Source organism: Lates calcarifer, linkage group LG21, assembly GCF_001640805.2.
Source record: "Lates calcarifer isolate ASB-BC8 linkage group LG21, TLL_Latcal_v3, whole genome shotgun sequence".
Classification (NCBI taxonomy): domain Eukaryota; kingdom Metazoa; phylum Chordata; class Actinopteri; family Centropomidae; genus Lates; species Lates calcarifer.
Window position 1 is genome coordinate 24110939 of NC_066853.1, and position 24123 is coordinate 24135061.

The 24123-nt window shown below is 39.2% G+C and overlaps 2 protein-coding genes across 7 annotated transcripts in view; one reads left to right on the forward strand and one right to left on the reverse strand.

Moving 5' to 3' along the window:
* LOC108888183 (endothelin-converting enzyme-like 1) overlaps positions 1-8591 on the forward strand; it is a 42466-nt gene extending 33875 nt beyond the window's left edge. Inside the window, exons 13-18 of one of the 2 annotated variants that reach the window (XM_018684046.1) lie at positions 2764-2831; positions 3367-3515; positions 4984-5049; positions 5573-5668; positions 6600-6676; positions 6968-8591. In XM_018684046.1, the coding sequence (XP_018539562.1) occupies positions 2764-2831; positions 3367-3515; positions 4984-5049; positions 5573-5668; positions 6600-6676; positions 6968-7067 (556 nt within the window). In that variant the 3' untranslated portion in view covers positions 7068-8591. The remainder of the gene's footprint in view (positions 1-2763; positions 2832-3366; positions 3516-4983; positions 5050-5572; positions 5669-6599; positions 6677-6967) is intronic. The other variant, XM_018684047.2, reaches the window with a different exon arrangement.
* A 38-nt stretch (positions 8592-8629) lies between these two features.
* ccdc150 (coiled-coil domain containing 150) lies at positions 8630-24055 on the reverse strand. 5 transcript variants are annotated; one of them, XM_018684044.2, is made up of 21 exons: positions 23492-24055; positions 22483-22910; positions 22076-22254; positions 21733-21801; positions 21485-21601; positions 21280-21409; positions 20430-20473; positions 20214-20285; positions 19881-20005; positions 16739-16916; positions 16561-16629; positions 16346-16438; positions 16188-16256; positions 15194-15363; positions 13910-14003; positions 12421-12569; positions 12178-12304; positions 10983-11174; positions 10646-10687; positions 10494-10537; positions 8630-8768 (listed from the first exon to the last, which is right to left on the reverse strand). In XM_018684044.2, exons 2-21 carry the CDS (start codon positions 22826-22828, stop codon positions 8762-8764), a joined length of 2316 nt encoding a protein of 771 aa, XP_018539560.1. In that variant the 5' UTR covers positions 22829-22910; positions 23492-24055; the 3' UTR covers positions 8630-8761. The 5 variants fall into 5 exon arrangements, 4 of the variants coding, with proteins under 4 accessions (XP_018539560.1, XP_018539557.1, XP_018539559.1 ...); XM_018684041.2 differs by having other exon boundaries at positions 8632-8768; positions 10646-10706; positions 23507-24055; XM_018684043.2 differs by having other exon boundaries at positions 8632-8768; positions 10646-10706; positions 16346-16435.
* Positions 24056-24123: the final 68 nt, after the last annotated feature.

The following is a 24123-nucleotide window of genomic DNA, read 5'->3' on the forward strand; positions in this document are numbered from 1 at the left end:
ATTACAACTTACCATACACTTGATGTCAGCTGTTAGTACTGGACAGCTTGTAATTCTTTGCATAGACTACCTACACATTTGGTCTGTACCAGAAATGTATTGAGGTTCGATATTCAGCCATAAGTATATAACAACGGTAATAATCATGATAAGCTTAACTGATACATTTGAGTGTAGAAACTCATCAAACTGTCTAAAACATTTAGGTTTGGGCTGCCCACAGACACCCATTGTAACCCAGTAAAACTGATGTCTGATGGTGATAAATAAAAGGTTTCTGGTTGGCCCACCACATCAGCAAATCAATTAGTACACATCTATACTCTGTAGCCTATATAATGTTTGAATTAAATAATAAAAAATTAACATTCTTTCTTTTACAAATTAAAAGAATATTAAAATAAAAGTTTTTAGCCACAAAACACACCCTTGCTCAACTCAGTACAGTAAGGGGTTTTGCTGCTACAGCCGTACTTGGTCTGGTATGACCAGAAGATTGCAATGGCGTATGTCAACTAATGTTACTTACTTATTGTTTCCTAGTGAGTTTATGACTCCTCTCTACCTGTGTTACTGTTACACTACATTTTAGGTTGTCACTTATAAACATTTCAATGGTTTAAAAGAAGGAAAACTCATCGTGCCTCACCAGGAGACATGTTTGTTGTTTCCTGCTTATAGTCACGTTCCACTTACTCTCAGTCAGAGTGTGTAATGATGACATCGTTAAAGCACCTTGCTCAAGAGAATCTTTTGGGAAATGAAGGGAAATTAAATGTACCATTATCCTGTAATTACCACTTACAACATAGTCTCACTTCAGAGGATCATGCACTTTTACATGTTGCCATTATATACCATTAATTACAACCTGATTTAGAATTAATGATTTACACCTGCTTATAATTAATATTATTACAAGCCATTTATCAAAACATACTATGTGTTTATAGATCGCCTTTCCACCACCAGACCACTTTACCATTTATTTGTTCAGTCAAGTATGAAAATCCACTTGAGACTTGACTGAAGAGAGGTAATAGAACGCATTGAATGTTATGTAATGTTACGTGTTATCAACACAAGTTAGTGCATTAGAACAAGGACTGTTTTGAGAAGTTATTGATCATATGTTTAAGAATTCGAATTACAATCACAATACAATAAACAAACATGTAAAAAAAAAAAAAAAGATAACTTTAATTGCAGTCCATGTTAAAATGATCAGCATGTTGGAGTTTCCCTGAACACACAAACAAGAGCAACTTTTTGAATAAAGACATTTAATTGTTCACTGTGATGGAATGCCTGTCGCAAGGAAGTTTCAACTCTCAGTGGTTCGGAAAATGGTCAGTAAAAGAGCGATGCAGTGCAGCACTGAGGAATATGCAGGTAAACAACAATTTTTCCACTCAACATAGCCTTTGTTAACCAAAGCTATTCACTGAGGAGCAAGCCCACTGCTACCAGTACTGAGTATTATTTTAAGTCAATACATACAATACAGTCCAAGCTGCATCTGCTGAATTCATAAGAACAACTCCCCAGATCAAACACACACACACTCACAGATATAAGGTAATTAGACTTAGCAGCTTGTGCATTCAACATTAGCTAGCACTTCTGTGTCTTCATTAGGGGTGATCACCACTACTTCCAGTATTCGCTGCCATGCCTGTTAATCAATATTAATTAATTATTGTGGTAAAGTGTGTGTATATGTGCGTGTGTTTCTACCTGTCCCCTTGAAGTTATTACTGCAGTAGCCCTAACCTCCCATAAACTCTCGCTCTCTTACTCCCTCTCTCTCCCACACACACACACACACACACACACACATACACCTCCACTATCACGTCGAGTATAATGAAGCTTCAATCAGCCAGTTAGTTTAGCGAGGGAGTCGGGCCCAGTGTGAGGCAGCATATCGACTAGCTGTCAGAAAGTCATTTTCAGACGTAGCCATGTGAATAGCCCTGAGCCTGCCCTCTCATCGCTCTCTATATCTGCATGTGCGGCAAAGACAGCACTCTAGATCGGCGCAGGGTCAAGGAGAGGTGGAGCAACCCACAGGTTTTTGGAAGCAGGGAGCACGGAGATGGACACATGCAGATTGTTAGCTAGTGGGTGCTTATGCAGGGTCTAGATCAGCAACATGGGAAATTAAGATTTATGTTCACACTGCAACTGAAAGGTCCCAGAGCTGATTTTTCCCTCACATGTGAAACAGATATCTGATGTTTTCTAATCAGTGTGAACAGGAAAATGTGGCATTGAACTGCTTTTTATTCAATACCAATCTGAACCACGTGGATCCAAAATTAGATCCCAAGTGCCACTTGTGTTTTATCTGGCTTTGCTGAGTAGAATCAGCAATGAGGACACTGGGACAAAACAAGGGAAAGAAAGCCAAAGTAATGTAATGAGATACCTCAATCAGTCAAAAGGCATATTGTTTAGTTCCAAAGTGTTGTTAGTGGATAGCCTAAGTACCTAGACCTAACTTTGATATTACTCCGTAATATCAGTTACACAGCAAAATCTATCTGCAGTTTGCTAACATTAGCTAACAAATCTGAGTGTACTGAACTGATTGAGGGTGTGTTTTGTTTCTTATGAATTCATCTTTTCATTACGAAAATGAACATGTTGTCTTCTATAAAAAGTTCAAAGTTTTGTCAAGACCTTTTAAAACACCTGTAGGTACCAAGAAAGTGTCTGTCATATCTAATGTATGACTGTATTTCTCGTTCCTTCTGCCAGGTCTCTGAACTATGGAGGAATAGGAGCTATCATTGGCCATGAGCTAACACATGGATATGACGACTGGGGTAAGAATGACCACCATCACCCATTTCAATAAAACCTACACATCCCCAACTGTCACCATTTTGAGTTGCACCACCATCATTGCATTAAACTATTCCATTTCACAGAAAGAGCAAAGCTTCCCTGATGATTTGTGTAATTTTCTGACATTTTTAGGATGCCTGCAACTGCGCAGCAAAGACTATTTTGAGCCACAATCTCTAACTTTCATTTCCAGTTTAAAGTGCTGCCCTTTGAGACACATGAAAAGAATTTAATGATGAGAGATTCAAAAATGGAATAACTTTGAATGTGACTCGTAGGTTTGTGTACTACCTGCTTATTTGCCAGATAGACAACCACTGTTTGAAAAATTCCATTGGCTCGTAACTTGGGTATATCAGTCAAGATCAGCCCTGGATTTTGTATCATTTGACTGCAGCAGCTACCAAAAAGTATAAAAGATGACGTGCTGGGCAGCTCTTTGGATTGTGAAGAAAAGTTGCAGGTTGTGTTGTCTCCATGCTAATACCCCTACCCTTTTGCCCCTCATCTTAGTGATGCAATGGTTCATGTCCCTAGGGGGCCAGTACGACCGCCATGGCAACCTCAAGCAGTGGTGGACAGAGGAGTCCTACAGGAAGTTCCAAAAGAAAGCTGAGTGTATCGTCAAGCTCTACGATAACTTCACTGTTTATAACCAGAGGGTGGGTTTGTACACACTGCACATGCACATATCATTTTATGATAGTATTACATACAGAAGATGAATAGGTTCACTGATTTTTTTGAACTGATATTAGGTTCATATTGAAAACCATATGTCAGCAAGTCAGTGTCCACCTCTAAAATGATGCTGTGTTATTTATTATTGTACCTGAGTACACTCTGGTTATCTATGGAAGACTTGTGCAATATTTAGCTCCGAAGCATGATTGATGTATATGTTCCTTTAAAGGAGCAATCCACCAAATTTACAGATCAGTGTACTTAAGAGTGTTATTCAACCTTTGAACAGCTGTATAGATCAGTGTATTTAAGAGTGCTATTCAACCTGTATAATGTCTTCTTTGGCTGTGGAGGAGTTTTTCAAGCCTGGTCTATCTCAGATTGTGTTTGAAGACAAATTACAAATTTAGAGCAGAAAGCCACATTACAGACCGGAAAAGTGAACTTTGGAAAATGAGAGCATTTACCCTTGCAGGGAGGTTCTAATTAAAGATGCTAATGAGAAGTATCCATGGTTTTAGAGCTTGATCACTACAAGGACAAGGGCAAGATACTGAACCCCAAATTGCCTCTGATGTGTCATCGGTGTGTGAATGTGTGTGTATGTGTTAGAAAGCACTTACATATAGAACAAGTGCTATATGAATGTGTGTGAATGTGATCTGTAGTGTGAAGCGCTTTGAGTGGTCGAAAAGACTAGAAAAGCGCTATATAAGTACAGTCCATTTACCATTTATGAATATCGCAGTCTCTGCTGCTTCAATTTTGACCATTCTGATTTTAATCTGTGTCTCACAAGTCCAACACATTTTAAAGAAGTGCAATACTAAATCACTGTGTTAGTTTTAAATCATTGAAGAGTTTTATGGCCTGGTGGTATTTTGGCAGCTTTACCACCTTTGCAAAACTCTAAATATTCATAATGTTCCTTACACTTAAATAGACAGATGTGAAGGCAAATTTTGACATTTCGAAAAATATACTTATTCACTTTCTTGCCAAGAGTTAGGTAAGTAGATTTATACCACTCTCACATCTGTGTGGTAAATACGAATCTAGAACCAGAAGGGGATTATTTTAGATAGGTTAACTTAGCATAAAGACCAGAAGCAAGAGGAAACATCAACCTGCTCTGTCTGGAGTCTCCACTCATTCCTGACAAACTCACAGAGAGGAAATCACTGCTTTAACTTGGTGTTTTTACTCTTTGAGTTTAATACAGACTAAACAAAACAGACATAGTGTGTTATTAGATGATAATTTTCTTTGTTTTTTTACCTTTTTACAAAGTACTCTAGTTATGTCTGTCAGTTTCCAGTATTTATGCTAAGCCAAGGTAGACTGAAGTAAATCCATTTAGTACATGTAGATACAAGCATAAAAGTATAAGCACAGAGCTGCTGAGACCCTGTCAGTGTTTCAGAGGTTTCCTTTCTGTGTGTCTAGGTGAATGGTCGCCTGACTCTGGGGGAGAATATAGCAGACATGGGAGGTCTGAAGCTGTCATACTATGTAAGTAATATCTGATAACATGTTTAAATACTGCAGCTATGTGTAAAATTCTCAAAACCTAAATATTAGAGTTCACTGTATCAGTATGCAAATGCCTCTGTCCATTCTGTCTGAAAAATCCCTTTCTTTATTCTTCTTAACCACTGTTTTATTTGCATGAAAGTTAAGAGCAGAAGTGCTCCTGAATCAAGATAAAATATAAACATTTTAGTTTGAATTCCCCCTCTTGTATCAGTGTGTGTGTGTGTTTGCCTGGACAGCAGAGGATCCGGGATTCTGCATAATTCAATTCCATATTGATTGTGTCAGTGGTCTATATTGAAGACAGGAGTGGAGACAAAAGTACAAAGGGAATAAATGAATGATTTTTAAACAAATCATAAGCCTCTTTTAAAAATACGTTCCATTACATGGCAGTTTGGTTATACTGAACCAAACAAAGTCAGCATAAGCCACTGTAGCCATGAGGTGAGGGATCATAATTTCAGCATTCATTTTGTATCTCCTGTCTCTCTGTGTCCAGGCGTATCTGAAGTGGGTGAGGGAACATGGTCCAGAGAGGCCCCTGCCTGGGCTCAAATACACTCATGAACAGCTGCTCTTCATTGCCTTTGCACAGGTACAGAAGCCTCACAATTGATTCCCACTACTGTCTTTCATTACATTTATATGTTAAATCATTTAAGCAGCCGCTCTCAGTTGGAGTGACTGATCATAGAGAGCAGGTAGGAGTTATATATTATCCCAACATTAGCTGATGGATGCATTAACCATTGGAGGGTTCAAAAAAGCAGAGTGTTGATGACAGCAGTGTCTCTAAGCACTAGACCACCCCTGCTCCTTGTAACTATTACGACTCATCATTGAAATTCAATGGTTTCATTGAAATTCATGGCTTAATATAACAGTGGCAAAATCTAGACACGCTTTTTAATGCAGTTTACAGTGTTTTATCCCATTTTTTAAAACTCTTGCCCCAAGGAGATGATATGAAAATCACGTCTGTGTGTTAACGTTCATTTTAAAATTTCACGTGTGTGTCCAAGGTGAATAAAAAAGCATAATTTTCAGCACTGAGGTAATTCAACCACCTTTGTGTTTGCATAAACTGAAGTCTGTAAATCTGCAGAAGGCCAGCAGACATGCTTTTTGAACTTAATGATTTCATACACTGTATCTAGTAACAAACATAGAGGTAAAATAATGATTATTTTAATTATCTGTTAATCTACTGATTGTTTTCTCAATAGCTGTTTGTAAAGGAAAATGACCTGAAAATAACAGAAAATGCCCATCAGTTTCCCAGAGTCTAGAGATGTCCTCCAATGTCCTGTTTCGTCCAATCCAATCCAAAACCAAAAGATACTCAACTGTCAACAGTACTATCATAGGGGTAATGGTAAAAGTCCCGCTGCCAAAAACCTTAAAGTACTTGAAGTTTAAAAAGTAGAAGTACTTGTTTTGCAGAAAAATGACCCATGACTGACATAATATTGTGTGCTGCTTTGTATCCAGGTTGTGTCACTGTTGTGTTAATGCTGTCTTTTCAGAACTGGTGTATGAAGAGAAGATCTCAGTCCATCTACTTGCAGCTGCTGACTGACAAACATGCACCAGAGCACTATAGGTACAGCATACATACTCATATTAAAACACCCAGAAAGCCATTGATATGTTAAATTTATGCACATTGCTTTTACATTTTAAGAATAATCTTCAATTCCAATATATCTAAAAAACAAAACTACACTGAGGTCATGGTTGGAGTGCTCCCATTTTCCTTGTCATAAATTTATTAATGCTAGTTATTACATAACTGTATGCACTTGTAAAAAGTATAGTACTCACATACACAGACAAATGTTTCACTATCTCCATACTACCATATTGAATGTTCCTGTGCTTCCTCCCCCTGTAGAGTGATCGGCAGTGTTTCCCAGTTTGATGAGTTTGCCCGTGTTTTCCACTGTCCAAAGGGTTCCCCAATGAACCCTGTGGACAAATGCTCCGTATGGTGACCTCTCCGCCTGTCCTATTGACCTTGGGATGACCTTCATCTTCATAGCCAACACACACCAACACACACAACCTGTCCTACATCACACATTCATCAAAGCTGACAGGATACTACACAGAGCATAAAGCCTATTCTTTCCCATAAAGGATACAGGAAGGAAATGTATCTTTTCAACATTAAAAGTACACATTTTCAGTTCAGAAAGTTTATACAGTTGTCCATTGTCTGTACTAACCAAACTAAAGCATGGGTCACATGACCATTGATCATGTACATATATATTATTTGATTACATATATTTTTCTATGTTTGAATTTATTTTCAAATCATCTATTTTTGTATTTTAGCAAATATATCACACACATTATGTGTAGAATTCACAAGCTATTTGGTTTTTGATTAAGCAACACGTTTCGTCATTTCTCTTCTTTGTAGCATCAAGTAGAAAAACTTCAGCATATCAGACAATTAAAGTTTGGCAACAACAGTGATTTCAGTCCCCAATGTAAACTGGACAAGGACCAATTTAAAATGAACTGGGATCAGCAGCATCCTCGTGCCTGCCAAAATGTTGGTGTTCTTTCAGTTTGGTATTGGAGTTTCATTTGTGTCGCAGTGCTGCGCTCTTGTGGCTGCAGAGAGCAATGGTCAGTGTTCAACTGTCATGACTGTTGTATCGTTTGCCTGCACTGGTTTCTTGTTACTGTGAGTGTTTGTACGGTTTTTCAAGATTTGTCAACTTTTTTTAAAAAAAGAAAAAAGAAGGTGGACTCATGGTGGATGTTCTTCTCAGGATTTGTAGCAAAGTGCAGCGTCAAACAGGGGCTCTATCTGCATTCAACTCTGAAGTCTACAGTGTAGTCACAAAGGAGCTGGTATATTTATCAAACACTGGATGAAAGATGAGAGGAGATTGATTTTCTGTGCTGGAATTCACTGCATGGGCAACAACTTGACCCTATTGTGCAAGAGAGCCCTCTCTATTGGAAGTGGATGAGCCTCTGCTATTGGATTATTCATATCTCGTGTTTACTGATGAAATCTGGATTATCTTTGAGGACCTGGGAATCAAGTGGGAGGGAGAGTGTGAGGTCACATCATATATTAACTCACCAAATAACAGAAGCCAACTCTGCGTAATAAAGTGCAACTACGGTAGATGGAGAATCATACATTTGTACACAGAGAATCATACATTTGTATTCCCAGTGTATGCTGGGAAACTAGACTGGGAGCCAGAAAATTACTTTTGTATAAAGAATCTGTTGGTACAAAAAATAAGAATCTTTGTACAGTGAAGAAGTATATCAGATGTTATGGTTGTACAGTTGTTTTGATGAGAGTGCATGTTTTCTCTCTGACCAACATAAAATTCTGATTGATATATATGGAGGACGTCATACGCACACAGACACACCCAGACACACACATCTGACGCTACAGCTGCTAGTTCTCATGTGGCTGCTATCTCTTCCTCTCTGTTGGTCACTGTTTAATGTTTGAATAAATACAAAGGATCACTGTGTTCAGGTGTGTGTGTCAGATACACTATTGTATGTGTTGGTCATTATCAGTGTTAATGTGTTTTCAGCTGTGTCCTCACAGGCTTGTACCCTTCAGTGATGTGAGCCAGCTCTCTCTTGGCCTCCCAGCGTTGGATGGTAGAGGTCCACCTCTCCTCTGCCTCCCATTTGCTTAAATCCTGCAGCAGGAATCAAACAACACATTTAAAATAAACCAGCTACAATCAATCTGCTGGAGTGAAACAGTGTCTTTCCAGGGATCCTCAATAAAGGTTCCTCTTTACTGCTGCACTATAAACAAAGATCAATTTACAGCATGGGCTGCACTTGTGTACCTGTGCATAGTATTTCAAGCAACATGTGCTTTCAAATGTGCTTCAATCAAAACAAACTAACACATGATTTTACCCATAACAGAAGCCTCATAGTATTTTTTACAGTGGTTTCACAGTATGGAACCTGTTATTATGTCACTTACACAAGCTGACAGAGAACTGTAGTTTCCAGAGAATGATCGTCATTCTCTTGCCCTGAAATACAGCACATGACCTGACGGGGTGGTATTTGATAGAACACAAAGGCAATGCTCAGTAATAACAATGGACTTGAATCCACAATGAAATGATTAACAAAGAGCGCAGCAACAGAGCAAAGAGAGTCTGGCAGGGCTGAACTCAACTGTAACTGGCAAAGCCATGCTGCATTCACTGCTGGTCTACAACATGCTGCTGAAAGTGCCTTTTTCCTGGCAGTGTTATTGTTTGATTTTACTGTGATGTTGATTTGTTGAGAGTTAGGTAAGTGGCCACAAAAATCACAGCTTTTCCTGCCATCCTCAGTGTGAGCTGACATGAAGTCTCAAGTCTGTGTTTCAAAGTCAAGAATGAGCATCTTTTAAACCAGACTTAAATTAGCCTTTATTTAACCGCTTAATCCTGGTACTTGTTTAATGGCCAGCTTTTAATAGAATGAGTGTACCCCTGGAACTTTCTGTGGTGCAGTTCGCACCAGGTATTTCAGAAGAATCCAGTTCTCTTCATTTCATTTTGATCTGTCTGGATGGACAGGAAAAAGACAGTGCTGAGAGAGATCTGTTTGTTTAGCAATGGAGTCTCCCCCTGTACAGCTCTATGGACTATTCCTGCTTTAATAACCTCTTTATCCTGCTGGAGTAAAGCAACTTCATCACAGCTGCAGTGTTGAAACTGATAAGCAGAGAATATTTCAACTGATTTTAACTGTTTTCAGTGGATCAGTACAACATCTTCCTCTATAAACCATGTTTTTCAAGCTCTGTTAGTCTTCTACAAGCAAAAACTAAAATTTCAGCCTTTCAGAAAGCTTGCTGACATTTCATTTTTCAATCCACAGTCATAACAAGCACAAAAGAAATTACAATTTCGTAAAGCCACTGATGGACATACAATTCTTCATTTGAATTCAATCTGAAATGAAAAGCCACATTTGACTGTTTTAAACAAATCAATAGAATATATTATTGATTTTGATCATGAGTAAACAATTTGAGTCTCAGTTCGATTGAGGACACCAGTAGCTCTGAAAGTCTGTGGTCGATTTAAATATTGAAAAAGTGAGAAATGAACTTGAAGGCTTTTTCCTACACATCAGATGAGGGACGGAACACAACTGTTTTGAAGTGCAAAAACTGGTGAATATGTTTTACTGATGATCCATAAGGTTTCATTTGTTTCAAAGAACAACATCACTTATTCAACAAAGGTTGAAGCTTCACTTTGAACCAAAAAACCAAGATAAGAGAAAAGGATAAACAATAGAAAAACTCTTCTGAGTGAACAGTTTTAATTTTTTAATTTTTTAGCTAAAAGTTAAGAAATAGGAAAAAAGAGAGAAAAATAATGTGGGATTAGTTTAAAGACATTCACCTGTTTGGAGGTTGTCCTGACCTCCTGATGCTCTCCTCTGACCTCTGTTGATACAGCAGACTGAATATTTATACAGGCTCACAGTGACAAAAACATTACCTGAACTCAAATGAACTCAAATTTAAGATTCTTGCATTGTGAATTGCATGTACCTGTCCTGGCTTCAAACATGCTCCCAACCTTCTCTGGTGTCTCTGAACTTAACAAGAAAGGCTTTTTAAAGACAATACAAACAACAATATTGTAAAAAAAAATGAAATAAAAGTAAATAAAAGTAGAAAAATAAAAAAGCTGTTATTTTGTGCCAATATCAACAACTTCTACTCAGAACTGGTTGATGATTTCAAAAACAATCTGACCCACATTAAATCATTTATCATATTTCAGAACTCAACAGTAGTTGAAGAAGGAAGGAAGCAAGCTAAATATTTACTACCTTTACAACCTGTTACTTCGACATCTAAACTGTGTTAGGTAAATGGAGTTTACCTCCATTTTCTGTGAGTTGTCCTGTAAACCTCTGCTCCTCCATTGCTCCCTCAGATGGCTCCTCTGCTCTCTGATACAAGCTTTCTGTTTGGAAACCAGCCTCTCCAGTTCAGATACTCGTCGACGCAGTCCCTGATTGGCCTTGGATAGGTCACCTGACCTGGTTGATGAATCTTTAACTGTCATTTTTAGCTAGGAAAGGAAACAGGGAATTCATAAAAACATACACATACATTAATGACTCATTGGCTAGTTAATGCTGAGGAAAGCATATATGCAGTAAACAAAAAACAAACAAAAGGGGGCTGGCAGTCTCTGCCATTTTATACACTGCAAGGAGCCAGTCACAGCACAGTCAGAGGTAAGGACTTTCAATAGGGATTATGTATATCCGCTGATATTTACACACCAGTAAATCTCTAAACAATAAAGTTTGAGATTGAGATGCTGTTTAACCTGGGTCACCACAAGATAATGTACTTTGTGGTGGAATATTTTTTAAATGGTAAATGGACTGCACTTACATAGCGCTTTTCTAGTCATATTGACCAATCAAAGTGCTTTACACTACAGGTCACATTCACACATTCATACAGCACTTGTTCTAGACACACAAACATGCGTTAATACACAGGAGGTAGAGCGGGTCATCCACTAATCGGAAGGTCAGTGGTTCAATCCCCGGCTCCTCCAGTCCATGCTGAAGTATCCTTGGGCAAGATACTGAACCCCACGTTGCCCCCGATGTTTGCAACATCAGTGTACAGTGCAAGCACTGTGTGATTGGGTGAATGTGATGGGTAGTGCAATGCGCTTTGAGTGGTCGATACGACTAGAAAAGCGCTATATAAGTACAGTCCATTTACCATTTACATGACAATCTGGAGTTCAGTATCTTGCCCAAGGATACTTCAGCACACTAACTGGAGGGGCTGGGGATCAAACCAATTCAATTCAATTCAGTTTTATTTATATAGTGCCGAATCACAACAAAAGGCAGACTTAAGGCACACAGAGCAGGTCTAGACCATACTCTAAACATACACATACACCTTCCTGGTGGACGACTGCTCTACCTGAGCCACAGCCGCCCCCAGGTACATGCACAGAAATTATAGCTAGTATCGGTGTCATTTTCTTTAAAAAAAAAAAAAAAAACTCTCTACATAGAATAAAAATATATGCAATTTGGTACCTCTGAGATTTCTCGATGCAACATCTTCATGGAAGATTCATAGTCTTCCCTACGTTGTTGCTTTACAGCACTCAGCTCTTCAGACAAATGATTTATCTTTGTCTGAGCCTCATATAGCTCCACGTCTCTGAAATTTATAGTGATAACGCACAAATATATAATTAATTCATGCCGTATAAGATGTCTTGTTCACATACAGTATACATACAGTATTTATTAACAAACTGTTGCCAAGCTGTGTACCTCAGTGAGATGATGGCCTGGTACTGGTTTCTGCTCTGTTCCAGTTTCCTGTGTAAACTGCTGTTGGTCAACACAGCCTGCTTCAGACTCTGAGCCAGTCTTTTGTTGTCAACTTTGACTGTATCCAAAGCCTTCTGCAAGGACTCCAGCTGGAAGGTTTGGACACACACACGCAGAGTATATACATAGTTAATAACACAAAATGTTGTGAACATAACTGCATAAACCCACCCAATGGCAAAATTGAGCTGTGGACCCCTATTGATCACTTACCCTGTGCACTATGTACATACTCTTTGAGTTCCCACAAGGAGCACAGTAGACTATACATGGCACTTTCATTACATTTTGTTCAGAACCCAGTACTCCTAGGCCACAATAATATATGCCCCCAATGTTGTTGGAATTTAATTAATCAGAAACTCAGTGAGAAGTATAAGCCATGTAAACATAAATATCTACTTAAATACTACAGGTCTTGAAACTAGATTTTGTTGAGGGCCTCTGAGGACAACAATACAGCATTAGGTCATAATGCATGCTGCCCTGTGGATCAGTTCAACGTTTTTCACTTTCTTGTTGAGAGTTAGCTACAACCAGCAACTGGTTAACAAAGACAGAGCTAGCTGAGCTCTGTCTGAAGGAAAACAACATTTATTTACCAGCACCTCTATTCCTAAAATAAGCACATTTAACAAATTTTCAAACTACTTATTGTTTTAGTGGATGTGCATAATTTATGCATGTCCTCTGACACATCTGTATTTAATTAAAACAAACCCACTAAGATGTAGTGAACCTGTGGATTTCAGGGCCAGAGGGGTTTTGTGTCCCTTTCGGCTAGTCAATATTCAAGTCTTGGAAGTAGAAACACTTTGGAAACAGAAATAATTTGCTTTGTCTTGTGAATTTGCTCACTTCTATTTCACCAACATCAAAAGGCACTAAAATGACAATCTACTTTACACTTATCCAGTATAACTGGATTCCAGCATAACTGCACAGCTAGACCAACTGTGTTTCATCCTTACTTGTTCTGACTGCTGTTAAGAGACTGAGGTGAGATGGAAAACTTAAAGTAAAATGTAAACGCTTTACATTCAGGTCTGTGAAAAGACAAACTTCAGAAGGGTAGAGGTAAAAGACTACAGTACACTATCTCCATAATATTTTTGGCATGTAACACATCTGGAAGATAGAGTCTTTGTTTTCTTAGTGTCACTTCTTGGTTCATTTACCACCGCAACATCTGTTTACAATTAATAGCATGACAGACAGTACCTCTACTGCTGACTGAAAAAAGCAACTTGGCTGTAGCTATAAATACTGGTTATTTATCCCCCTTGAAAGTCATATGAAGAAAGTGAAGATAGGTAATTTCTTGATGACATTTATAAAAATACATGTATAACTGCATTTTATAAATATTAAAGCACATATGTGTAAATTTCTTCTCAGCCTCACTAGTAAAAAGAGTGTGATTTCTTACAGCTCTGTTATTCTTGGAGTGAGTAGATGTCAGGAGTTGCTGGAGTTTCTCCACCTCTACTTGGTGATTCCTAATTTCTGTCTGAGCCTGCAGCCTGGCACAGAGGAAAGTAACATGTAATATCAACAGTTACACAGCTTAATATGTACATATGCACACGCACCCCCTTTATAACATGTGCTCACATACACTCACTGAGTACTTTATTAGGATCATCATACTAAATACTTCGTAGGGCCTCCTTTTTCTCTCAAAAAAGCCTCAGTTTTTCACTGTTCCAAGATGTTGGAAACATTTTTTTAGGATTCTGGTCCATGATGACATGACTGCATCACAGTATCTCTGCAGATTTATCAACAAATTCATGCTGTGAATCTCCCATTCTACCACATCCCAAATGTGTTCTATTGATATTCAGAACTGGTGGCTGAGGAGGCCACTCAGGTACACTGAGCTCAACGTCATGTTAATGAAACCAGTTAAAGACGGCTTCTGCTTTGTGACGTGGTGCATGATCATGTTGGAAGTAGCCATTAGAAGATGGTAAATTGTAACCATAAAAAAACAGGCTGTGGCATTCAAGTGATGATTGATTGGTATTCCCACACACTATTAACACCAGAAGCAGCAGCCAAACTTGTTGGCACGTTGGACCCATGGACTCACATTGTTGATGCCAAATTCTGACACTACCATCTTCATACTTCGGGAGAAATTGAGATCCATCAGACCAGGCTAGGTTTGTCCAGTCTTCAGCTACCCAGTTTTGGTGAGCATGTGCCCACTGCCTCAGATTTCTGTTCTTGGCTGACAGGAGTGGAACCCATTGTGGTCTTTCCTGTTGTAGCCCATCTGCCTCAAAGTTGGACATGTTGGGTATTCCACAATTATAAAGAGTGGTTATCTGAGTCACCATAGCCTTTCAGTCAGCTCCAACCAGTCTGGTCAACCTCCTATGATCTCTCTCATCAACAAAACATTTCTGTCTGCAGACCTGCTGCTCACTGGATGTTTTTGGTTTGTTGCACCATTCTGAATAAATGTGTGAAAATTCCAGCAGATCAGCAGTGTCAGAAATACCCAGATCAGCCAGTTGGGCACCAACAATCATGTAATGGTCAAAGTCACTGAGAGGCCATATGATTGGCTGATTGGATAATTGCAGCAAGTGGAATTACAGCTGCAAATATTTATATCACATTAACAGACATGTCATTGACTTAATAGTATTTATAACCTTCACATCTAGTCATTGCAGTGTCTGTAAACTGACACAGTTCTGACCTGTCCTTCTTGAGTGTGGTCAGCTCCTGCTCTCGCCCCCCCAGCTCCTGATGCAGGGTCTGGCTGTTGACTTGGAGTCTGGTGTGGGAGGCCAGGATGCTTTCAAGTGTTTGACTGACAACATCCCTTGCAGGACCGCAGACATGCTGCAAGGCCTCCAGCTCACTCATCTACAGCATAAAACAGGGTATTTTTTGCAATAATGCTCACACCTAACCAACATGCATCTTGAATACATTTTAAAGACAGAAGTTCTCTGAGGAGATGGACTGTTCTGTCTGTACCATTCATGGAAAAACACAAAATCACCATATTTGTACTTAACGCTTTATCAAGGGCAGATTTCAGTTTTAAAATCTAAGACACTATATCTGATATCAGTTAGTTGTTACATAAAACATTTAGTCTACACATTGTGCCAAAAACACTGATATCGGAAAAGAAAGCTCTTAACAATGGACATAATAAAACCATCATATAACTAATGGATTAAATGACAGTAGACGAAAGTGATTTTATCCTGTCGTTCCCTTAATTACTATGGAGCATTTTAACATCTTTTAACTCAATGATTTGGTTTCACTGCCCACAACTTTTGTTTTGGTTTCCACCACACTCATCAGTCTTTTTTCCAATCACAGCAGGAAGCAGTTTTCAACAAAAAAGGTCAAAAAACCTGAAGGTAGCAACTAGCTGGTGGAAACAGTGGGCCATTTATCAGCTAAAAGAGCCAGATAGTTTTTCTTAGCAGTTGCTGTAGACCAAACCAGAGCCCAAAGGAGAGTGAATATTAGAGTTACATTAATCACTTCCAAAGAAATGCTGATGTTGCTCCATAGCTCTATTATTTATCCATTATTGGTGATAGTATGCACAAGCCTATAATAATTAACAGTATACAATTGTGTCTACAGCACCTTGTCATAAAGCAAGTAATGCAGTTTAATACATTCAAATTCAAATTCAAATTCAAATTCAGTTCAATATGTTTCACCTTGAGCTTTCCTATCCCATAAGCTGTCTTGTCTCTCTCAGTTAGGTCCTTCAGCATCTGGTCCGCCTGCTGCTCACACACACATAATTCTGTCAGGCAGGATTTGGACACCATTATCTGACCCATATACTGTGCATAAAATACTTTAGGTCTCTCACCATTTGCTGCTCTAAAGCAGTCACCTTTCTCATGAGCCTCCTGTTCTCATCTTGTTGACTCTGCAAGGCTGAGCTCAGAGATCCTACTTCCTGCTGCCAATCGCAGGTTCACAGACCACCAAAATGAAAAGAAGGCAGTATCATGACCAACTGGTGATTGTATAGTGTGATTGTAAGAACTATATCAGGTGGGATGGTATTCTAGCCAAACCTACCTTGGCCTCGCTAAGATGGGTCTCCAGACTGCTCTTCTCACCCTCCAACTTAGTAACAACACTACATAACTGATGGCAAAGGAGAGAGGGAACAGAGAGACACAAAAGCAGAATTGTTTCACCTCTTGGTACAACACTACCCATGATGCAAAAACAGTAAAATATTTGCTGCACATACCATTTGTTTTGAATTCTCAAGGTCTTTCCTTATTGCCTCCTCCTCTTTATGGGCTGTGCTCAGCTCCCTCTGCTGCCTCTCAATGGTTCGCTCAAGTATCTCTTTCTGAGTACCAGCCATTTCTTGTGCAATGGAGGAGCTCTGATAGAGATGAGCATGTTCTTCTTTAAGCTTCTCTCTGAGGAAAGACAGGTTTGTTATATCTAAAAACGTGCTTCCAAAAACCATACATTTTTCTTTTTATTCAACCATTTCCAAAAATTCTAATTGCATCACTACCATCTGTGTTTCTGGCAACATCCTCTGAAGAAAAGTCTCTGAAATAGCATTTAAACCATCAGATGGATATGTTCTGTGAATCCTAGACATAGGCCATTATTTTAGTTCATTGGGTTTACAGCACAGTGAGGCAGATTTCATTAAATAATGACACCAAGGAAGAGTCAAAAAAAAAATCATTTACGAGATGGATGGCAGTGAATTCTCATTTTTAATAAAGGACAACTATCAAATATCAGTCTGAGACATTGCAAACCAATATATCTGTCTAACCGCGCTGTTCTCAAATGTTAATATTTTCTCCTCTCCCAACTAACATGTACTTGTCTCTCTATGACAGTGAACTTGGGGAATAAAGAGGGAAAAAAGAGATAGAGATGGGGAAACAGACGCATGCATCTCATACATGGCTCAATTTGCTGCTGTTCCATCTGTCTGTGAGTTTATATTTAAAATCTAATTTATTGCTGGTACATGCAGTATTTGTCCTACATCTGTAAATTATTTTGAATGTCTAGTAGTGTAGTTCAGTGTGTGACAAAAAAATCGTGTGACCAGCTTACCCAACATCATACACTGGAGATCTAGCTGACTGGACATAAGAAGAGTCCAAGTGAGGTACACCAGAACTTGTGATGCCATTGAGAACAATAGTAGAACTCCAGTGATTTTCATTGCAGGCTACAGTAGAAGTATTAATTTCATTGTGAGCTACATTAGCGCTCTTTTGATGCCAATGTGAGCCACGACAAAACTATAGTGATGTCACTGAAAGCCACAGGAGAACTCTATTAATGTCAGAGTGAGCTTCAGTAACAGTCTAGTAATATTACTGTTACTAGTTAGAGCAAAACTCTACTGATGTCATTATGACTTATAGCAGAACACTGTTTGTAGTGATGGTATAACAAAATTATAGATGTAATCTTTCAATACTACACACTAAAAGTGACAGAACAGTGAATTGCAGTGTAACACTAACATTGTCATTGACAGGTAAAGTAGAAATCTAGTTTTGACATTTTCCCACCGTTTGTGTTTGGGAAAAATCTCAAACAAGTCAGTGATACCACTCTAGTGATGTAACTATAAGCTAAGAAGAACACTTGTGATGTCATAACTCTAGTTTTGATACTATGAGCTATGCCATGTACAGTCATTGACAGTCATGACATGTCATTGTGAGCTACAACAGAACACCAGAGATGTCACTGTAATCTACACTAAAATGTTATGCCATAATTCTAGTGATGACATTCTGAGTCCCAATACAACAGTTGTGATGTCACACTTCTAGTCATATCTCTGTGAGGTACAGTAGAACGGCATCATTAGTGCACTGCCACAGTGGTACATTAATGATATCAGCACACTAATGATATTAGCACAACCTACAGTAGAACTTTAATGATGTCACTGTGAGCTACAGGATTCTATTGATGCTATCAAGAGGAACTCTTGTCAGGTCAGGTCATTGTGAGCTTCACTGATGTCATAATAATAGTGATGACATTGTGAGCTACAGTGAGCTCTAGTAGAGCACAACAGTGGAACACTAGTGATGTCATTGCAAGCTACAGTAGAGCTCTAGTGATGTCACCTTGAGCTACAGTGAAATTACAATGATGTTAGTGTGACTTACAATAGAACACTAGTGATGTCATTGTGAGCTACAGTAGAAAGTATGTCATAACTCTAGTGATGACATTCTGAGCCACAATACAACAGTTGAGCTGAGCTGATCACTGTGAGCTAAAATAAAACTGTAGTGATGTCACTGAGAGTTACAGTAGAACTCTACTGGTGTCATTGTAACCTATAGTAGAACATTAGTGATGCTATTGAAAGGAACTCTGGTCAGGTCATTGTGAGCTAAACTGCTGTCATAATGATAGTGATGACATTGTGAGCTACAGTGAGCTCTAGTAGAGCACAACAGTGGAACACTAGTGATGTCACTGCAAGCTACAGTAGAGTTCTTGTGATGTCAGTGAGTTAAAGGAGGACTCTAGTACTGCTATTGAGAGCAATAGTAGAACACTACAAGTGAGCTACTGTAGAACACCAGAGATGTCATAGTAAGATACACTTGAGCTATGTCATAACTCTAGTGATGACATTCTGAGTCACAATACAACAGCTGTGCGCTAAAATAGAACTGTAGTGATGTCACTGAGAGTTACAGTACAACTCTACTGATGTTGTTTTAAACTAGAAATGAATATCTGATTTCTTTAAAACATCTTTCCTAGATTCCTCTCTCCTCACATCTTTCCCATGCATTCTCTCAATTAAGAGAACTGGGATGTAGCAAATGTAACTCAAGAAGCCAGCAATGCAGCACCATCTGCTGTTCAAATCAAAAAATCACAACTTAAATAATTAAATGCTAATCAGAGTGGAAAATAGCAGTGTATTTTTTGCATACATTTACCATATCTCATGCAATCTAATACAGTCTAATCAGTCCTGCAATAAACCCTACTTTTATGAAAGTTATAACACTAAGCTTTTTTGAAAAAATATTCTCCAGAATTATTGTACGGTCTAATCAGCCCTTCTCTAAATCAATTTCAATAAAACTGAATATTAAAACCTCCATGAAGGCAGGAATTATTGCAGGGCTGTTGTATTACACTGTATTAGTTTCAGCGCAATGTATCATATAAACTGGCAACTGGTTTCATATCAATTATAGATAAAACCTACTAATAAAGAGTTGTAGCTTATAGGAGGCTAGAGGTATTTTGAGCATTAATATATAATGCCACCTGTTCATTTTCTATGCCATTTGTATCACAACATTAAGATGATGGGGAAAAGCATCAGCAAACTCAACTGGGTGTCAAAAACTAAGACTCACAGCTCCCTCTGCAGGTTAACTTTGTCTGTTAGTGCCACCTTCAGCTCAGTCTGAATGTTGCATCTGGCTGCCTTCAGAAGCCGGTCTTGCTCTTGCAGTTGTTTGACCACACGACTCTTCTCTGCCTGAAAGACATGGAGTGAAGCAAAGGGTCACATATTGTGTGGTTATGTCTGTGCATACGTGTGTGTTGCTCTGCTCAGAACTGAGCTGAGGGCACTGACTTTGCAACTGTATAGAGTATGTATGTATATATTATATTCATATACATTGATTATGATTACACTGGTTTAAAAAAATGACATGAAGAAATATTCCTTTTAGGCCCCTTACCTGCAGTATGTCAGCAGCAGCTCTCATCTCCCTGCCCTCTTTCTGCAGTTTGTTGTTCTCTGTCTGCTGTCTCTGTAGGACCAGACCAACGCAAAACACACACATACTCACCACCAACAAATAATATCATATGCATCACTGATCATACATTTTACAGAAGAGAATTCATAAATGGTATTCTTCCAGTCACTCATCACTTTCTCGCTCTCTACTTACTTTCAGTTCAGTTTTTAACTCAAACACAAGGGAGTCCTTTACCGCTGTGAAAGCCACGGAAAAATGTAGTTTAACATCCAACATGAAGCAATGAGAAACAGAAAGAATATAAATGATTTCTGTAATTCCTGACTGTGTTTATACTGTAGCTAGAAAGGGTTTCATTCAATAAAAAAGCATACAAACAGATAAGTAAATGACACAAATTTCAGCCTTTCCTGAGACACATTAAAACATCAAGGCAGGCTTAAAGGGATAGAAGGAATAGAGGGAGGAACAGCTTCCAACAACCTTTGAAAACTCAGAAACCATGTAACATGACATGAGTTAAGTGAATGACTTCATGTTAGATTATGCTGGAGTTTGACCTATCAGTGCTGGGTCCAGCTTTGTCAGTGCTTTGAGAAATTTGAGCACAGATTGGGAAAGTGCGGTGTCTCAGTTCAGTGTTGTAAATTTTGGGGCTATGTACTGTTGCTCGTACAAAACAAGCAACTTTACAGACATCATCTTGGGTTCTTGTTGAGAAATTGTGATAGGCATTTCACTATTTTCTAGTTGTCACCTTAGGCTTTGTGATTCATTTTTACATGAAAATCTTGGCTCTCACAGCTTTCAGAGCAGGGCTTAGAAGAACTATCAGGCCTGTGAGTGAAGACCTGACCGTGCAATACCTTGCAGGTGAACAAAATAACTGAATCAGTTCCAAACTTGACAGGCAGCTGGCGAAATATACTGTAATTTGTATGACCGACACCCACATTTTTCCTCAAGAGTCTTATAGCAGCATTCTGCAATGGTTGTAGCACAGCCACAGCAGACAGCTTTTGTGCCTCTTGATACTCCTAACCTGTCTGCTCTTTGAGCTGCCGACAGTACTCCTCCAGGTGTCTGCCTCTGTCTTTTTCTTCCTCTAGCTGCTGCCGACTGGTCTGTGCCTCAACACACAAAACCTGGCACTCCGACTGCAGCTGCAGACGCTGCGGGGCCAGAAGACAGCATGTTAACTGCTGTTTACACATGTCCATCTCTCTGTGAGCTGTCTTAAGACGTACCTGTCGTCTCTCCATCTTCACCACCCTCTCCATCTCCTCAACGCACTGGAGGAGCTTGCTGTGAGATTTCATGGCTTCAGCAGAGCAGGTGGACTCCTGCCTCATCTGTTCTCTCATCTGACCATTAGAGAGGTTTGGAATGAATTGGCTCATTTTCAGTCAGTCAGAACTAATACAATAAATGTTTGACAGTGGAGGAAAAATAAAAAGGGCTAAGGCTAAATAAATGAAAGGAATTAGCCACTCACCTCCATAATTTTCTGACTCATCTCTGATTTCACAATCTTCAGCTCCTCAGCAGCCAAAGCCACATCCATCTAGAAGAAAAAATATATAGAATATGTACAACCCATATACAATGACCACTACAGGGTTCACTGTGACCACTTGTACTTTTTACATTCTTTCGGCTATCATTCTTATCACAATATTTTACACACCAGGATCATTATAAAGGCACACTAACAGAGAGAGATGATTTTACATCAAAAACATGATCCCATCCAGCAGTTCTGATGCTTCTCTGTGTCTATATGAGAATGGTGAGTAAAATGTCACCATAACCAATAAAAAAGTATCAAATATAGTTACCTTTGCAGCAGTGGCTGCCTCCACTGTCTCCCTCAGCCTCTGTACCTCTGTGTGAGCTTCATCTCTCTCCTGGTAAGCCTGCTGAAGTTGGTCCCTGAGCTTCATCACCTCCCTCCTGCAGGCCTGCTGCTCCTCCTCACTCTCCTGCTGCAGCTCTGCCAGCTGCTGCTTCAGACGAGCTGCATCAGGAAAAATATTCTCTAACATTTTCCACACAATTCATGTATTCATATCTTGTGTATTGTATTTATGAAGTGTGTTATGTTTAAGTTGCCCCCCTCCTTGTCCTTGTTTCGATTCCACTGCATAGCTGCACCCTGACTGTCTCTGCCACTGCAACATTCCAATACACTTACTGATATCACTAATGTTTTCCTTATTTAACAGAATTACATACAAGCCGTTACCTGTATGAGAGGGATCGAGTTCTCTCTCAGTCTCCAGACAGAAGATGGTCAGTTTGAGGGTCTGTAGCAGACTTTCCATGCGACACACACGGTTCCCTACAGAGTCCCACTGTTGCCACAGCGTGTTCTCATCCCCCTGGAACCACTGCATCGTCAGGGGACTTTGAGTGGTGTCCATCGTCTTTCCAGATCCCAGAATTTGATCCCTGGACACTCCCAGTGCACCCATATCTCGAATGAGACCTTCAGCCTCCTCCTCAGCCAGCAGCAGGCGCTGGTGCAGAAGGCACAGAGCCTCTGGGGCTGTGGCCCGGGCACTGAGGGGCAGAGTGGCTGAGCAAGACATTGGTGGTTGGTGAGGGCAGACAGGTCTTGTAGATGCACCTGTTCCCCTCCTAAGCTCTGTATGTGATTACTTCTCAATCTTCCTGGAAAATAAAAAAAAAAAGCTGTTAATTGAGACAAATTGCAGAATGTAGTCTGTTAAATATTCCGTAACCTCATATGTAAACGTAGTTGTAGTGTTCTTGTAACTGTAGCTGAGCAAAATCAATTTATTGTAAAAACCAAACTGCACATATAGTTATAATATCGGGCAAAAAATCTTATACTATACGCTGTTGTGTTAGTTAGTGTTAGCCTCAGTCATAGCAAATTCGCCACACACAATACAAGCATGTTGAACTGGCTGTGTCTGTCAAAACAAGTTCACTTTATCCACTCTTCGTTTAACTCGGGATAACATACAGACGTTTAACGACACTGTAAATGTCTTCTCATTAAAGTCAAAGACCAACTACAGTGAACAAGTCGTTACAAGTTTCATATTTTACTATGAATGAACAGAAAGGCGCGCTAACAAATCACAGCAACCGTGTATTTCAAATCTCGTGCACGTAGCCAAAACAACACGAAACAAACAACACTTTAATATTTCTGAGACTAAAGGATGTAAGCTCGTAAAACCTCACTTTAGTCTGTTTTACAACAACAAAGTAGTGCCTCAAACCTCAGCTGTTCTCACCATCGACACTTCCGGCATCTCTGTCTCCATAGCGACGCGTCGTAGTGCTTCTTTTCAAACAGTTTTCGTGCTGTATTCCAGAACTGTCGGAAAAATCTTAACCCACAACAATGAGATGCATGAGTTGGCAAATACTGTAATTGCCGAATATCATGCGATGTGGTATGTAAATATAGATCTCTGTGGTATTTTGGGGCACAAAAAGAGCACCAGCGTTGTATCAAGTTATGATGAAGACTGTTTTGCTATTCTTTTTGGGGGGGAAAGTAGCCCATCATTTGTTTGGAATATTAGGTTTTGCAATTTAGAATTGTTTATAACGACTAGACTGGATTGAATATTTTAACGAAATACAAGTCAACAGCACTGGAGACGACCATTTTCATAATGGGCATAAAGTTGAAACAGTTTGAACAAAAACTTTATAACTTACATGGAAATTAGGTTAAGTGAAAATACTAAACACAGTTTAAGAAAGCAGTATTTGAGCTGTTTGCAGTTGTGTGCTGTTCACGGTCAAGCTGTCAGTAAACTGACTTCTTAAGACCCACCACAGAAGTCATAGGGATCTTTTGCGACACCCTGTGGTAGATGCACAAACCAACCGCCTGTGGTGG